This window comes from Leucopleurus acutus (assembly GCF_964270905.1).
Source record: "Leucopleurus acutus genome assembly, chromosome: 14".
Taxonomy (NCBI): Eukaryota; Metazoa; Chordata; class Mammalia; order Artiodactyla; family Delphinidae; genus Leucopleurus; species Leucopleurus acutus.
The window spans coordinates 33,380,551-33,398,358 of record NC_139156.1 but is presented as its reverse complement, the minus strand read 5'-3'; the positions used below and the strand labels follow the sequence as shown (position 1 = coordinate 33,398,358).

Sequence of the window (17,808 nt, the reverse complement as noted above, 5' to 3'; positions counted from 1 at the left end):
CCCTGATGGCGCAGTGGTTGAGAGTCCGCCTGCCGATGCAGGGGACACTGGTTCGTGCCCCGGTCCGGGAAGATCCCACATGCCGTGGAGCGGCTGGGCCCGTGAGCCATGGCGGCTGAGCCTGCGCGTCCGGAGCCTGTGCTCCACAACGGGAGAGGCCACAGCAGTGAGAGGCCCGCGTACCGCAAAATAAAAAAAGCGTCAGAGATAGAGAAGCACAGCTAATTTACTGGCTCAATTTTTGGAAAGTGCATTCTCTTTTTAGAAAAAAAAAAGCAGTAAATGACAAGTATAATTTTATCTGCAGACTGATCAAGATAGGAAACAAATACTTTTTCAGGATTTCATAATAATTTAACGTTTTGGTGCCAAAGCATATCTTTACCAAGTTCTGTTTCAATATTATGCTCTTGGTTTTGATCAAGGGTTTATATAAGAAATAAAGCATAATAAGGTTTTGTGGTTAAAAAAAATTATGCTAATGTTTCCTCTTTTCCATGGACATTCACTTCTGGTAATAAGATATATTAAAAAAGAAACTTCGGAAGCTCTACTTCTGTTTCTAAGGCTAGTTACTCAAGGGATTAAAAATGAGTAAAAATGAACTGCATGACTAAAAAGTCTCATAACAAATCTGCTTAATAAACTGAACAAAACCCACTTTCTTAGAAAAGAAACACTTATCAGTTCTTATAGGCATCAGATGCCTCTGTTCATAAACAACATGCACACAGGTTTCTCTTTTCTTTCTGTTCTCTCTCCCTTTGTCTCCCTAGAGCTTTCGAAGCAGATTGCATTAATGAAATATAATAGCTTCAAATAATCAAGGATCCTCTAGTGGACACTTTCGATACTGAACACTCATGAAGGAGAGAGTCTGCTTTGTTCACCGAGTTTGGCATGCTCTTCCATGCCAGTCTTTCTTACCCTTTAACGTAGATGTCGCTCATTTCCTCTCCTGTGATGCTTTTCTCATCCAGGATAACGTCCTTGGTGTTCCAGATGATCACACGCAGGTAGTATCTGAAAGGAGCACATTTTGAAGGTGCTTTTTTTTTCTGGTCCTGAACCAAGACCCCAGTAAGATAAGCAGGGTCTCAAGGTTACTTACTTCTTGGCTTTCCGGGGTGTGATATTGAAAGGAGGGCCTGGTGGCCCCAAACTCCTGGGGAAAACATCCACCCACATCTGAAGTTTTCCCTAAGCCATTCAAAAATGAAAAGAGAAATGAAGTTATATTATGGGTGGTGGAGACTACAATTTTCTTTCATACGTCTTAGGTGAAACTAGTTCTTCAGGCCTCCTCATTTATTAGTCCATATGGAAGGCAAACAAAAATGGAGTGAAAGAACAAGCCAAGATGAATCTTATACCTTCAGTGTCACTTAGGCCATCCGCCCCCCACTCTCTCCCAGGAGTCTCTGATGGCTGCATGTACCTACCTGTATCAGTCTGAGTCTTCCCTGGTTAATAAAATGAGGGGCTTCCCAATGCTAACACAACCCCCAACACACAAACACACACACACCCCCTCTTACAATGATTAAAAGTTGGGCCCTTCACACTCAGAACAGATTTCCCGCTGTCACTCTATCCATCTTCACATTGCCTACTTGATATCAGTCCCAGTTTTGTGACACCCAAGGGTTTCTCCACTTACCTTGAGAGAGAAAATAAAAATAATTTAAAACTGTATTTAATTTTGTAAAAGAAAAACTTACAGCATGGCACTTTCGAAGGAGAGACTCAAACAATGACAAGAACATGACTGTTCCCCCCAAACTGAGGACCCCCTGCGTTGGCTTGCTAGTGTCTACCGCCTGAGAGGGAGCTTGCAGGAAGGGGGAGAGTGAGAGCCTGGACTGACACCTGTGGCGCCATCCTGGTGAGGCCCCACTCAAGTCTTTGACGGCTACAGACCAGGCCCATGTATCTGACTGGAGTATTCTTCCAGACAGGCTAGGAATGCCACTAACACACTGTATCAACGATACAAACCAATTTAAATCCCCCAAACTGTTTCTGGATGTTCTGTAGACTCTGCGTTCATGACTAAAACAGACTGGTCTTTAAGAAGGTTGCCAAGGAAACCACTAGGCCGGTTTCCTAATGCACTGTGATCAAAATGAATTAGCTGAAGCTCTTGAAAAGGGATATATTTTACTGTGATCCTGACTCTCTTCCCACTAATCTCCAGGGCTCAAGGGTCTATTATACATCAAGCACACTGCAGAAATTAGGCATCCAGGTGTCTCCTAAGACCTACCCGGAGTCTGTCCAATGCAGTAGGCAGAGGTGATGGAAGTATTGGTAGCCCAGGGAGCAATCTTCCTCGCTTTGTAATGTCTTAAGACTTTAGTCAATTGAGGAGTAGGAGTGGAGAGAGGAGAAATGGGCTCTTTGTGGGGAAAGAAGAATAATTAGAGAAGGAAGAAATCAAAATATGGAACAAAATAAGAGTGAGTGACAAAATCAGCTAGTAAGCCCAGGCTCCTTGTGGTCACTTTTTAAGAGACCACGGTTCGGCTATCAGTGTCAACGATATTTGCATCCATTAGATAAATCTTTCTTAAAGCACGACTTCCTAACCATCTGCATCAGAACCTCTCCAGATACTTGTTACAAATTCAGATTCCCTGCCCCACCCCAGACTTATTGAATCTGAATCTCTGCAGGCGTGGCCTGGAAATCTTCATTCTGACAAGCTTCTTCTACATGGACTATTTTGTCATTTTCCATGTCTCTCCTTGCTTCTCTGGGAACTGCTCCCCAGCTTCTGGGAACTGACCTTCCCCCATCACTATCAACATGGTCCCTGTGATGAGCCATCCTGTGTACTGTATCCCTGTCCTCCTGGCTAGAGCTGAGTGGTCCAGTGGTGGACAAATGGGCCAAGTTGGGGCAACCAATCCTTTCCACGTGTGGAAGTAGATGGGGCTACATTATAACATAAACTCAGAAACCGTCCACAATATTCTGACACGTGGGAAGGTGATCACAGGAAGGAGAAGTGCAGAGTAGACTCTGAGAGAAACAGACAAGAGACAGGGAGAAATTCTGGTCCAAGGTTGTTCTGAGTCAGTGTCACTCTCCTGTCTGGATTTAGTGAGTTACCTGAAAATTCTTACAATAAATTCCCCTTGGGGATGAAGCTAACCTGAGTTTCATTTCTATTTCGTGTATATCTAAAAGTATCCAAAAAAGATAAAAGAGGCGAGTCTGTGTCAGCTATCACCAGTGCCTTTGGAGTGTGGATGAGGGGTTCAGAGAGCCCTTTACCTGGGAGATGTTAGGCTGAAAGGTGCTATGCAAAGTCCTTGTTTCCACGTGTTCAGGGACCAGCCCCTGAGTCCTAAGGATGTGAAGGGCAAGGCGCTCCTCAGGGGCCCCGAGGTGTTGGTGCAGGGTTTTGTTGGCTTCTGCAATAAAGAAGGACAGTGAAGCAGGGATGGGCATCTGGGAACAGTTCAGCCAGATCGCCTTGAGGGATCTGCAGTACTTCACCCCAGACTCTGCACAAATGGTCAGGCAGTGCCAGTGTGCAAACCAGCTTGTGAAAGAGTTGTTGATAGAAATAGCTCCTGACTGGGCTTCCCTGGTGGCGCAGTGGTTAAGAATCCGCCTGCCAATGCAGGGGACATGGGTTCAAGCCCCGGTCCGGGAAGATCCCACGTGCCGTGGAGCAACTAAGCCCATGCGCCACAACTAACTGAGCCCACGTGCCACAACTACTGAAGCCTGGGCGCGTAAAGCCCGTGCTCCGCAACAAGAGAAGCCACCACAATGAAGCCTGCGCACCACAAGGAAGAGCAGTCCCTGCTCGCAACAACTAGAGAAAGCCTGCACACAGCATCGAAGACCCAACAGGGCCAAAAATTAATTAATTAATTAATTTTTTTAAAAAAAGCTCCTGACCAAGAGCCCTGCCCCAACCAGGCTCATTTCTGACTTGTGGGCTGCCAATAGTGAAGAGACCAGAACGCTCCAGAATGTGTAAGTGAGAGCAGCCCCTATTTACGTTGGTGTCAGGGGCTCACTCCGTCTCCCAGACTCCCTTACAGTTAGGTGTGGCCGTGCAAACAAGGTGGGCTAGAATATAACGTAGGTGGAAGTGACATGTGTGTCACTTCAAGACCTAGCCCATAAAACCCTCTCAGGTAGGATCCTCTGTGTGTACTTTCTCTTCTGGACGCAGAAGAAAACAGTGACCTTAGACACCTGAGCTGAAGAAGGGCAGAGCTATAAGATGGAAGAGCCTAGTCCATGAAGCACTGTTTGGAAGAGGGCCACCCACCTGTAGGCGTACCTGTTGTGAATTTATGAGAAATAAACTTCTATTGTGTTAAGCCACTGAAATTTGTAAGTTTAACTATTACAGTAGCTAGGTAGCATCACTGTGGCATTTAAAAAACATAGTCCCCAAATTCTCTGTCACTCCTCCCATGGGGAGGTGGGGTCTGTGTCCCCTCCCTTTGAATCTGCAGACATATTTGACCACTAAAGAAAGGATGCTGTGTGACTTCCGAGGCTAACCATGAAAGGCCAGGCTGGTCTTCTTGGGGTGCTCGCTCTGGCGGAAGCTGCCAGCCGTGTAGGGAGTCTGGGTGCCCAGAGATCACCCTACGGGAAAGGCCTGGGTAGGTGCTCTGGTCATCAGTTCCACGTAAGCCCCCATCCAAGAGCCAGCAGCAGATGCCAGCCATGTGCGTGAGCCACCCTGGACATCCAGCTCAGCAGAGCCTTCGGATGGCTGCAGCCCTGGCCAACATCTGACAGCAGTCGACTGCGTGAGCAACTCAAGTGAGAACTGCCCAGGTGAGCCCTTCCTGAACAGCTAACCCGCAAAACTATAAGCAAAACAAAATGGTTGTCATATGGGAAAAGAATCTAAAAAAGAGTAGATATATGTATCACTGATTCACTTTGCTGTACAGCAGAAACTAACACAACACTGTAAATCAACTATACTCCAATAAAAATTAAAAAAAAATAAAACAATATGGTTGTTTTCAGCGGCTAACTTTTGGGGTGATTTGTTATGTGACAAAAGTAACTGGAACAATCCTGACTGATACAGCTTTCTGGGGGTACTGTTGAATTGTGGGGGGTAATCTTCTCCACGGGGCCATGCTGCTTGCCAGTTTATTCCCAGTCCCTTTTGCAAGTTCTCCTGTTAACAGCACCATCAACATTTGTTAAACATCTTATCATCCCTGATATCGACCAAGTCCTCTTAAGAGAGCCAGGCAAATATAGTTTCTTACAATGTCAAGAAAAAACAGCTGATGATCAGGAAGCACTTTCACTCCCGTGTGCCCTCAGCTCAGCTTTCTCTGGCTCTCCCATGTGCCCTCAAAGCCACAGCCCACTGCCAGCCCCTCCAGGAAGCCCTCCTTCCTACGAAACACTGAATCATGCCACAGCTCTTATGCTCTGTTAAGCTTATTTCAGTCTCTGTCATGATGCAGTTAGCTGTTTATGTGTCAGGACAGATTGCATTATAAATTACCACTGAGGAAAGAGCAAGACCCCAAGCTCGGATGTGAGCCAGATGTGAACTCGGCAGAGTCTTCAAACCAGCCCCCAGCATCCCTGAGCCTTCTCAGAGAAGGACTGGGAGAATGATGGAATAAAATTGGAGGAGAAATTCTTCCACTACCATCTGAGCACTTTTGAGCTAATTATGCATTACATGGAAATAAGTTAATTATTAGAACTTTGTGTTCAAAGCTCAAATGGCTATGACCTGAAAAGGTCAAGTGAAACGTAAGACAGACAAGAAAACGTGTCCACTTTGACACCTGACATGACAGCAAAACTCTACTATAATGGGGCTTTTGTTAGACAGTCATGTGTACGGAATTCCCTATGGTATTAGGGTACTGCTCTGTCCACCCCCCTCCCCAACGCAAACTTGTAACCAGCTTGCCATCCATGGCAATGTGCTTACCAAATTCATCTAGGCTGTAGTCTTGTCCTCCATATCTGATTCTACTTCCGTCTTCAGAAAGGACAGGTGGCGGGAAGCCTTTGAATCTGGCTACATTTTGAAGCAACTGTGTTGGTTTCAGTTGATCTCGCCAGGTGTTGACTCCAGAACTGTGAATAATATCCCACACCCGGAGTTACCGCAGGGCACACAAGTTCTTCTTGGATTCATACACACACATACTTCTAGGTGCTCTCATGTTAACGGGGGAGCAGGGAATGTGCTCTACACGTTGGCTTTTGGCCAGAAATCTATTTAGGATTTAGAGACCTAAAATCCACAATCATTTTGGCCTCAGCCAATTGGTACTCCCCCCCCGCCCCTCAGTTTCCTCCTCTGTAAAAAATGAGTTTGACTGAGATCCCTGTAATCACAATCGGGAAACTTACAAATTAGAAATCACAAGCTGTATCTCATTCAATACTACAGAAAGGCACTGTTTAGCACTCAGGGAAAGAGGGACATCACAGAATTGATCAGTTTGGAGGGAGGGGCAGGGAATTCCTGCCATCAAACACTGCCAGCTCTTGGTCCTGGGCATCAAGGAGGGAAGGGGCTCAAAGAATGGGAGAGTGGAGACTGGTTCTCCAGGGGCTGCTACCTGTACCATCCCCACAGAGCACTGCACTGCTCCAGGGGCCAGCGTTGTACACAGACGCCAATGTGAATGGGCAATGCTATGGTCCTGATTCTCTCTAAGATGATTCTATTATCAACAACAGTATCTACCTGACTCAAACGAGCAGGGGCTCAGTTAAGACAGGCCCTGAGGTGGAGCGCCAGAGCTTCCCCAGGTATTAACGTTAGATGGAGCAAACTGTCAACAAACACTTACACACAGTACTGCTCAGGAATGCCGCAGTGGGACCCAAACCGGGAAAGGAATCGGTTTTCCAGGTCAATAATCGTTTCTCCTACTTTTTCATCACGGGTAAAGGTGTCGTAATCATAGACAGAAATTTTCAGGTCTTTTTCTTGAGGTAAGTAGCAGCTCAGTTCATACATTCTGAATAAACAAATGCAAGGTTAGAATCTCCATGATCCCACCCGGGCGTCTCACACAAACCAGGGTTCTGCACAAAGACTCCCCGGGCTGGGGCCGGGGCTGCAGGAGGACGACATGGTGGCCGGGATAACCAGGTGGATGGCGGTGGGCAGGGATGCTTGATTAAGTAGTGCCCGTTAGTAATGAGAGCAGCAGATTGTACACTTGCTCAGGAGAAGATCCGGGGCTTTAAATGCCTAACGAGAACCCCAGCTTTGCTGCTTACTAGCTGCGGGACCCTAGGCCAGCTACTTAACCTCTCTGTGCTCAGTTTTCTCATCTGTAAAATGATGATAATATTCCCTACCATCCCATGTTGTTACAAGGGTCAAGGGAAGAAATGTTTAGAAAGCATTTGGTATGAGTGCATTACTCAAAACCCAATAGCTATAATAGTAATAACAATAAATTATTATAAGTTATATAATAATTATTAATAATTATAATATTATTAGCATATATGCCTATTATCTGGGCACCCAGTCATCTCTACCCAGCTGGGAGATGAGTAAGGCACAAGCACCCTGATTTATAGCCCCCATATCTGTGCCCCTACTATGTTACCTTCTCTGCCTCAACAGAGACCACCACCCCATGGAACACCCTGGACTCACCCCACAGGGGCATGAGGGTCTGGAGGGGGGAAGTAGAAGGCTGCCAAGAAGGCTCCCTCCCTCCTCCCAGGCTCTCTGGCTCTGCCACTGATTTGTGAAGGCTTTTCTATAGTATCTGTATTAAAATGCAAACACTTCTGAGAGAACGATAAACGATCAAACAGTAATTTCTGTGGTAGGTGAGCAATATGGTGCCAGTTCTGAGATGGTGATAGCTGTACAGCATAAGCTCCAGATGGGTGGGGTTCGGTTCTGTATCTGCACACAGAGGGCTGAGTCCCATAGTAGGTGCTCAATAAACTTTGTGGACAGAAAACTGTGAGAGGCCTCTTGCATCTCTCCTCTCTCACTGTGCCTCCACTTCTCCTCCTGTCACTCATGTGTGGACTGGTTCTTGCCCAAAGAGCCAGGAGTATTAATCTCTTGAGCAGAAGGGTATGTGTCAGTGGGGCTCTGGAGACAAGCTTCTCGGGTGCCTCCTAGATACATCTCAGTGACTTCTCCAGATTGCTGCAGCCAGGTGGGGGCCTGCAGGAGGAAGGCGGCCCAGGATAGAAGGTGCTGGAGTCATGGCCACACCTGAAGCACCATATCCACACGAGCCCCCAAATTCCATTACTGGATTCCAAGGGACAGGTAACATGTGTCCCTTGAGAAAAAGAATTCTTTGCTCAAATAAGTTTGAGAACCACTTCTGTTCCTCTGGGCAAACTGAAGGTTCTGAGAAGTCCTGCAGTTATCTTTTTAACCCAAGCATCTTGGTCTGATGAAGGAATACGTCGTTCTTTAGAACACAATTAATATCTTCTGAACAGTGGCCGAGCACGTAGGAAAGGCTGCTCCTTCGCAAAATCCTTTCATGGAATCCCTGAGGGTCTCCGCTGAGAAGAACGTCACCCTGGAGAAGAGTGAGGCCAGGGACCGCAGCCGTGGGCGGGGTTGCAGAACCGCGTCTCCCCGGCTCCACCCTGCTGGGCGGGGTGATGTCTGCACGTTCACCAGATGGCGATTGGCCGTGCGGAGCCTGACGGCATCACTTCCTTACGGGGTGGCTCCAAGCTAGACTTTTCCTGCCACTTAATTAAGCTTGTTCTTGGCTCTGAGATGAGCGATTCAGACAGGGCCCCCTTTCTCCCGTAAAAGCTGGCTTTCCCTGCTTCCCTGTGTCCCTCGCATGGAGCCCTCCTTCCTGCCCTAAGTGCCTTTTCCTGTCTAGACCTCAGGGCTGGATCAGGGGAAGAAAAGGAAAACAATCATATTGCACTGCCAGAGGATTACTTCCACTGCCTGGCTCTAGCACGCGGCCCCGGGGTGTACAGCACAGAGGGTGTGCATGTGCGCGCGTGCACACGCATGTACACACAAGAGAGGGAAGGGTTGCATGAGGGCACCCAACAACAAACGCGAGTAGAGAAGAAGCGGATGGGCAGGATAATAAAGCCAGAAATTAAAACACAGTCACACGTCAAAAGAACAAGTGTCCTCCTTCTCAGCAGGGTTCTGGGGAAAAATAGCACTGTTTTTACAAATGTTTTGTGCAAAGAACATTTTTCTACAGGTGATGGCTTGGCCCGGAATATGAAACATTACCAAGGGTGTTGGAAGAGCCTGGGGCTTGGTCAGGAATTTCTACCTAAGTCTTGGCTGCCCGGTGCACCAGCTCTGTGGACACAGCTCTGGTGCCCTGTTTCTGTCACCTGTAAAGCGGGGCCGTTTCTGCCTGCCCTGTCAGCTGCCGGGTTTGACACTGAGGTGAAAATCAGATGGTGGCGGCCTTGCAGACGCTGCATTCAGGTGGCCTGGGCGTGAGTCCCGGCTCTGCCGCTCAGCAGTGGAGTGAGGTGGCGCTGACTCCCTCCGCGCCTCCGTTTCTTCTGTTGTCAGGTGAGGGTAGCCCCTCAGAGTTGTGAGATTTTTGAGATGTTTTCTATGAAGGGCTCGGTATAGTGCACATCCACAGTAAGAGCTCAGCAAACAGTAGCTATTATTAAATGTGGAAGTAGTTTATAGCTGAAAAAAGCCGGTCCTCTTAGAGGTCACTTGGGGGCGCCTTACCCTTCAGAAGGTTCTGATGAGATCAGTGTAACAGTCCAGAACAGATGTAAAATGGCAATGATGAAGACGGTAATGCTATTTCAGGAATCTTTGGGGTACTTCCCTGGTGGCACAGTGGTTAAGAATCCGCCTGCCAATGCAGGGGACACGGGTTCGAGCCTTGGTCCAGGAAGATCCCACATGCCATGGAGCAACTAAGCCCGTGTGCCACAACTACTGAGCCTGTGCCCTAGAGCCCGCGAGCCACAACTACTGAGCCCGCAAGCCACAACTACTGAGCCTGCGCCCTAGAGCCCACGAGCCACAACTCCTGAGCCCGTGTGCCACAACTACTGAAGCGCACGCACCACAACTATGGAGCCTGCACTCTAGAGCCCACGAGCCACAACTACTGAGCCTGCACTCTAGAGCCCATGAGCCACGACTACTGAAGCCTGCGTGCCTAGAGCCTGTGCTTCGCAATGAGAAGCCACTGCAATGAGAAGCCCACCCACCACAACGAAGAGTAGCCCCCACTCGCCGCAACTAGAGAAAGCCACGCGTAGCAACGAAGACCCAACACAGCAATAAATAAAATCTTCGGGAACAGAAGACAGGGAGCAGGACATCTGACCCCATCACTTTCTGCTGCCTTCTCAGTTTTGGTAACAGAGTCAATAACACATATACTGGCTCAAAGTGGTGGAGTCAAAGCATCCCAGAAAAGATTGCTCAGCAGGATCGGGGAGTGAGAACCACCTTTCACTACATGTAAGTCACTGCCTACCCTTCTTGTCTAGAAGCCACAAACCCTCCGGACTCCTGGGCCTCATTACCCGCGCCCCCCCCCCGCCCCCGCCCCGGTCTCACAGCAAATCTCTCAGACTTGGTTTAGTTTTCTTCATGGTACTTTTCACTTCCACAAATTTCTTGTATTTGTGCATTTACGTATTTATTACCTGCCCCACCGACTTGGATATTTGAATAGTTCACAGACATAGTTCACAGCTTCCGAGCCTAGAGCAGAGCCTAGCACCCATTGCATCCTTAGCACAGAGGCCAAGAAGAAAAGAACCACAGAAAAGCGTTAGGAAATGCCCGTTACCTGCCGAACACCGGGTTGAGAGTGTTGGGGATGTAGTGGTCTCGATCTTCCATTACTTTTTTGCCCAGCGTTATTTTTATATAAGGGTCACACTGTGGGGACAACACAGACAGCAGGTTATGTCACCACGGGGTGCCAGTTCAAGGCAGTTTCTGGGACAGACTCCACACCCGCTCCCATCCTGATGAGAAGGGGTAGCCTCAGACCGGGTCTGGGCAATGCTTCCTCTTGGCGCCACGCAGCCAGCGCACCTTTGGAGGAGAGGCAGTGGCGGGGAGCAGTGACAAAGCAATTCTCCTCCGAGGTCACGTCTGTAAAATGAGAAGGGTGAACCAGAGGCTCCAAAGCCCCTTCAAGCTCTGAGATAAATCCCCACGGGGACAATCCTCCTGAACAGATCGTTTTGATAGAGTATCTTTCCCCTCGTGAGATAACAGAGCCCAGAAAGAAAGAACATGACAATTACTGTGGCGATGACTGTAATTATGTTGCTATAGGAGAAGGCTCCACGCCCAAACTCTTACCAGGCCATTGTTGTCCTGGGGCTGGAGCTCTAAGCCTCGAACAATGTAAATCCTAACCGTGCATTCCTGTGGGACACTGTCAGGTAGTTCCCGAAACTGCCGGGGAGGGGCCGGCACGCTGGGGTCATCCGACAGTGGGTAGATTCTGAAGGAACCCTAGGAGAGAGACACACAGATGTATTCGCAGGACCTTGGGCGATCAGGGCAGAGGGCTTGGGGCCGTGTCCTTTCCCCCAGGACACTGGGGGCAGCCACAGGGGCTGTGGGATTGGGGGATGAAGGGCTGCCTTTTGTGAAAGAAATAGCTATGGTGTGCTTTGCATGTTTCCAGTGGGGACAGTGAGTGATGATAAAGTAATTACATAATAGCTCACAGGGGAGAAGAAAGGGCAGGGCAGAGGTAGGGAGGCCTGGCCAAAACCTAGGCAAGACATGGAGGTGGCCTGGACCAGTGTGATGGCAAAGGAGGTGATAAGAAGTGAAATTCTGCACATTGTTTGAAGATAGGAATAAAAATATTATTTTTTAAACCCAATAAAGTATAAAGGGTGATTTCCCTTTTTTTCTGCATCACCCCTATAAACCCCCTTCCATCCACTCCCAGGCAAACTCCCATTCATCCCTCAGGTCTCAGCTGAAAAGTGTCACTTCTTCCAGGAAAACCTCCCTGATTGCCCCTGGGTTGGATAGGTTTCCTAACACTCTCTTCTAACCCCGCACTCACCCCTATTGCAGCACTGACCTCTGCGTCGTCACTGTCTATTTATTGCCTATATTCTTCACTAGACTGGGAGCTTCCTGAGGGAGGGAACTATTTCTTGTTTATCACTCTATCTCCAGGACCTAACACCGGGCTGGGCATGAAATAGGGACACAGTAAGCATTTTCTGAATGAGTGAGCCATCAGGCCAGCCTGAGAGGCCTTATATTTTATCTTGAAACCAGCTTACATACAAGAGAAAGCACTGAAGTTGGATTCGGAACACGTGGGTCTTAGTTCCAGCTACTTTCACTCAGTAAAGCAGCATGATGTAAGCACCTACCATGTGCCAGGTACTGGAGGCCAAAAACGAACTCTAGGAATCCAATCTGGCACAGGGGGTGTTAAGCAGGTTTGACTCTCATGCTATCTTTGATGGCTTGGTGGAAAGCTATAATGAGAAGGATTTTGAAACCACGTGTAGGGTAAAAGGGTCTGATAGATGAGCAATGTCTGCTATTCGAAAGGATTAGGAAGTAACAGCACATCTGCCATGGATTTGCCAACTGTGGTTGGAGGGAGGGGCAGTTGTGAAAGCAGATACTTACAGTGTGAATGGTACTTTAGTAGCAGCAGGGACCCAGGGAGCCTGGGGTAGGAGTGAGTCACCCTGCCAGGAGCAACCAGGGAACACTTCACAAAGAATGTGACATCGGAGCTGGCGCTTAAAAGAATGAGTAGGAGTTTGTCAGACCACAGAGAGGGAAGGAAGGGCATCCAGGGAATGAAGAAGAAGTTGTCCCAAAGCTCCAAGTTGTGAGAGGACAGGGTGTGTTTGGGGGCTTGGAGAGGATGCAGTGGCAGGCGAGACAAGAAGCTTGTGAAAGGCCAGCCCAACCCTTGGAAGGAGTTGAGACTTGACCTGGTAGAAACTCAAGCGATGTCTTTAAGCGGCCGAGAAACACGATCAGATTTGGTTGCGTGGAAGATGGACTAGAGTGTGGATGAGAAGGGTGGCAAGGACAATGGATTGGGAAAGTGCTGCACTGGTCCTGCTGAAAGCCTGGGAGGGGGCGGGGGACGTGTGTGTGTGTGTGTGCGTGTGTGTGTGCGTGTGTGTGCGCGCGCACGCACTAGAGCTTAGAGAGGCTGACTCTACAGGATTCAAGGCTGGTTGGCATCAGCAGGGAGAAAGGTAACGGAGAATGGCTTTGAGTGTTCTGCCCCCAACCCCACTGTCCTCTTCCTTGTTAGCATTTTCTAGCATCCTTCAGATGTCAGAGGATATGTCCCTGACCCAGAGATTGGTTGTCCTTTATCCTAGGTCTATAAAGAAAATAAAGATGGATTTTAAACAGGACACGCACACATTTTACTCACCTTAAACTCTCCTACCACAGAAGGATCTTCATTCTCATCTGATTTGCCTCGATACAGCTTGAAAGTATCTGAGAAGTCGGTCAGGCCCTCGAATTCCATTACATCCTCCAGTTCACAGTCATATATCTGCAAACCATCAACAGATTCTTAATTTCTCATTAAAATATAGGTGGAATCTAAAATCAAAAAGACTGATGAAACCAAATGGGCACGAGATGTGGACGGAGCCCCAGAACTCTCACGTTGCTGGCTGCAGTGCAGGATGATACGACCACTTTGGAAAAGTGTCTGGCAATTTCTTATGAAGTCAAACATCCAGCTACTCTATGATGCAGAAGTTTTATTCCTAGGTATTCATCCAAGAGACATGAAAACATGTCCACGTGGTATTAGAATGTCCATAGCAGCTTCATCATCGGGAGAATGGATAAACAAGTTGTGGTATATCCATACAATGGAATATGACTCAGCAATTAAAAGGGGCAAACTACTGATGCACAAGACAATATGACGGCTCTCAAAACTACCGTGTTGGGCTAAAGAAGCCACACACACACAAATACGTAGTGTATGAGTCCACTTATTTGAAGTATAAAAAAAGGCAAAACCGATCTACGATGATGAAATCAGATCAGTTGTCTCTAAGAGGGTTGGAAGGTTGTGAGAAATTGAAGGGCAAGGGGTACAGAGGAGTTTTCTGGGGTGATGGAAATGTTCCTTGCCTTGTTTTGGTAGTGGTTTATGTAGGTGTATATACAATTATCACAACTCACTGAATGGATTACTTTACTGTACGTAAATTATACCTCGATAAAAAGCTAGAAGAGGAGAAGGAGGAAAAAAGGAAGGAAAGAGGGAGGGATGGAGGATGGACCGTGGGGCTGATCTGCCAGCCTAGTTTATGTCTCTAAATAAGCAGTTCTTTACAAACTGGTGTTTCTCAAGCTGCCCTGAGATGTTATGACAATCACATGAAAGAAAGTAGATTTTTCCACATTCTGAAAAAATGAATAAAGAACTGGAAGACCCAAACCATTAACAGGAAGATCGTCCACAGCCAGACTGGCCTAGTCCAATAGCTTGTCTTCCTCCTGGACACACAGTTGTGACTGTACACTGCAGCATGTAAAAGAATCAACTTCTCAGCTAGTGAAACTGATGCTCGTTTAGAGGACAGAATAAAGCATGTTGACATTTCATGCTTTTTTGCAAGAGCACCATGACTTTGAAGGTCTCCCTTGGTCAAACCGGACAATTGTTGGCCTAATTAGTGCAGTGCCAACCCATTCCCACCCCTCGGCCAGATGTCCCCAAGCCCTAAAGTGGCAGTCATATAACCATAAATCAACAGCTGTCCTCAAGCCCCGGGAATCTTGGCAGAGGCAGAATCCATCACAAGGGGGCTCCCCAGGAGGCCAGAGGTGCTCCTGGCCCCTCAGCCTCAGCACCCACCATTGGACCGTTCAGTCTTTCACTCAGCTCTGCCTGTGGCCAGTTTTAACGCATGTCAATCCCCCACCCACAGTACCATAGGCCCAGGTACCTGGAGTTTGGGATAGCCTTTCTGAATATATTGTCCACATTTTTCATGTTCCCCTGTGGAAGCATAATATTTACTCCACCAGTCAATAATTTCTTCCTCCTAAAGAAAGACACATGAAAATGGAAAAATCTTTAGTGATGCCCTGGATTTCCAATCATTGCAAGAAAACTCATAGGTAATAGACAAGAGAAACAGGTACTTCTGAACCTAAAAGAGGCGAGATTATATGACTCTTGTTTACATGCACCAAAGCATTCAGGATTCTTCTACCCAGAAGTTGGAGGTGAAATGATGTTCCTTGGCCAATGAAATGTGTTTGGCTTTAATGGCCACAGCTACACTAGATGACTTTCTTACATTCTATGGATACAATCTAGTCATTTGTCTGTTTTTACTCCTTTATCCTGTTGACTTGATATTTACATATGCAGATAAATTAAAAGAAAACCTTCAGTATGTGTTTACTATTTCATCCTCCAGTATGCGTCTTCCACTGTTTCATTTCCTTAGCCCTTTTAGCCAGCAATGCGTTGCAAAACAGAGCTCACTAAGCTAAGAGTGGGTAAAACTGGTTCTAATTCAAGTTCCATCCTTTACGTTAGAAGCCATACCCTTACGTTACAAGCCATACCACATCAGGTACGTTGTTTAACATCTCTGAGCATCATTTTCTTCATCCACCGAATAGGATAATAACACCACCTGTCCCCATCCATCTCACAGGATTGTTTTGTTTTGTTCTTTGACCACGCTGTGTGGCACGTGGGATGATCTTAGCTCCCCAAGATCCCCGACCAGGGATTGAACCCATGCCCCCTGCACTGGGAGCACAGAGTCTTACCAGTGGACCACCAGGGAAGTCTCTCATAGAGTTGTTTTGGACATCAAATAACATCATTAGGAGAAGGAGCTTTGAAAATTATAAAACGTGAAGCAAGAGTAGGGAGGCATCATGGTTTGTTTAGACCAGTGGCTCCCAACCTATTCTTGGAGATTCTAATTCAAGCAGCCTGGGGTGAGACCTGGCATACAGGATGCTTTCAAAAGTTCCCCAGGTAACGTGCAGCCAGAGTTCAGAATCCGGTGGTTCTTTGATTGGGCAGAAGGGACAGCATTTAGAATCCCTCGTGCAACATTCTCAAACTGTAGAAGGCTGTAGTTTATCGAAGGCTACTATAAATTCCACTCAGATTTATAACAAGAATAGATCCCATCAGACCCACCCGTGGCTTAATCTACCTAGGAAGAGTGAGCTTGCCCAAAAGAGTGTGTCACCAGCAACATAGCCTCTTCTTCCATCTGGGGGGAAGGAAGAAGGAACACTCAAGAAAAGCTATTTCTTATTTGTATATTTGTATATATATATGTTTATACACACACCTACAGTTATTTCTTATTTGTATACGGTATATATATGTTTATACACACACCTACAGTTATTTCCCCTTTATGGATCAGTAACCCAACCCTGGATTTAAAAAATGATTTATTTATTTATGTATTTATGTATCAGCTACAGGCAGAAAATACATGAATCTTAAGTCTAGCAAAATGTGTATAATAGTTACCTTTTCTGTTAGCTGCCCATCGCATATATATGGGCAGGAAGAGGACAAACCACGTACAGGTCACACAGAGATGGAGACCCCATGAGCATTAGATTCAATGAGAAAGAGAAAAGGAGATGTTACTGTTCATCCATGCCTTATATTATCAACATTTTGATGGATTATTTATTCAAGATGATCTCATAATTGAACACAGCTTATTGGCTTCTTCTCTGAAATGTGCAAAAGAGTTACAAACAGTGTTAAAATAAAAGGCTTGGAGGTAGCCACCCATGTCCCATGTTTTAATAGAGTTGGACAATCTGTCCACCAGCATAGTGATCACAAAGAAGGTGGGGTGGAGGTGGGGATGAACACAGTTACTCATCTTCCTGCCCCAAACCTCTTATTCCATTTAGCTTCTAAAGTATATCCCCAACTTGGCCTAATCCTCATTCCTTCAAAAACTCCCGTCCCAAGGTGTTTATGTCCACCATGACTGCAGCACCATCATGTAAGCATCTTTCCTTGATTTTTCCCCATGCCGACGATAAAGCACCAAATACACATCCATCCGTAACTGGATGTCAAGTCTCTCACTGGCCAAATCCTCCCATTTGCGTTTCTGCATGGAGAATCCACCAGGAGATGAGAGAATGGACAGCTAGGATGCTGGGGCTTGACTTTTCTCTTGGTACCCGCTGGAACATAAGCCAAGCTCACCCTTACGGGCAGTTTGAAGAATTGCTACCTCCTAACTTCAAGTTCATTTCCACTGTGAGGGGACAGCGACTCGTCACTACAGGCACTTCCTGCAGGGAGTGCTGGGCGGCCACGGGGCTTCTTCTGCAAGTGCCCCTCGGCATTTTCCACATCGACTTTTGTTCAGCACACGGAAATGCCAAGAGAGGCAGCGAGACAGATAGATATAACAATTCTTTCTATTAGATTCATGTCAAAGCGAGATTAAAAGTTAAATCATCACAGCTGAATTGAGATTTTGGAGAGAGGGACTTTATGCCAAAAGTGTTTTCACATTCTGAACGGTTCCTGAATTCATAGTTTTAGAGTCTGTTTATTCACATCTACTCTCAGCTATTGGAAATCATTTCAAAGAAATGAATAGTTCATGATTTAAAAAGCGTTATTCAGAACAGATGGCTGATGTTAAGATCTAGGATTAATATGGGAGAATTTATTCATGTCCGCTTGCTCATTAGTTCATGTGGCAAAGTAGCTGAAGCAGCTACAGTAACTTGCTTCATTGTATCCAAATGGCCAGAAGATTCTCCCCTGAAGCTTAAAATAATCACATTTGTTTAAAGAT

The 17,808-nt window shown here is 46.8% G+C and overlaps 1 protein-coding gene across 2 annotated transcripts in view; it reads right to left on the bottom strand.

Moving 5' to 3' along the window:
• The window catches only part of MYOF (myoferlin), a 155,881-nt gene that overhangs the window by 14,141 nt on the left and 123,932 nt on the right, over nt 1-17,808 (bottom strand). For both annotated transcript variants that reach the window (XM_082854950.1, XM_082854951.1), the window contains 10 exons: nt 16,503-16,514; nt 14,935-15,033; nt 13,392-13,517; nt 11,312-11,467; nt 10,788-10,879; nt 6,825-6,995; nt 5,951-6,099; nt 3,280-3,419; nt 1,112-1,200; nt 928-1,023 (listed from right to left, as the gene is read on the bottom strand). In XM_082854950.1, coding sequence (XP_082711076.1) covers nt 928-1,023; nt 1,112-1,200; nt 3,280-3,419; nt 5,951-6,099; nt 6,825-6,995; nt 10,788-10,879; nt 11,312-11,467; nt 13,392-13,517; nt 14,935-15,033; nt 16,503-16,514 — 1,130 coding nt within the window. The remainder of the gene's footprint in view (nt 1-927; nt 1,024-1,111; nt 1,201-3,279; nt 3,420-5,950; nt 6,100-6,824; nt 6,996-10,787; nt 10,880-11,311; nt 11,468-13,391; nt 13,518-14,934; nt 15,034-16,502; nt 16,515-17,808) is intronic.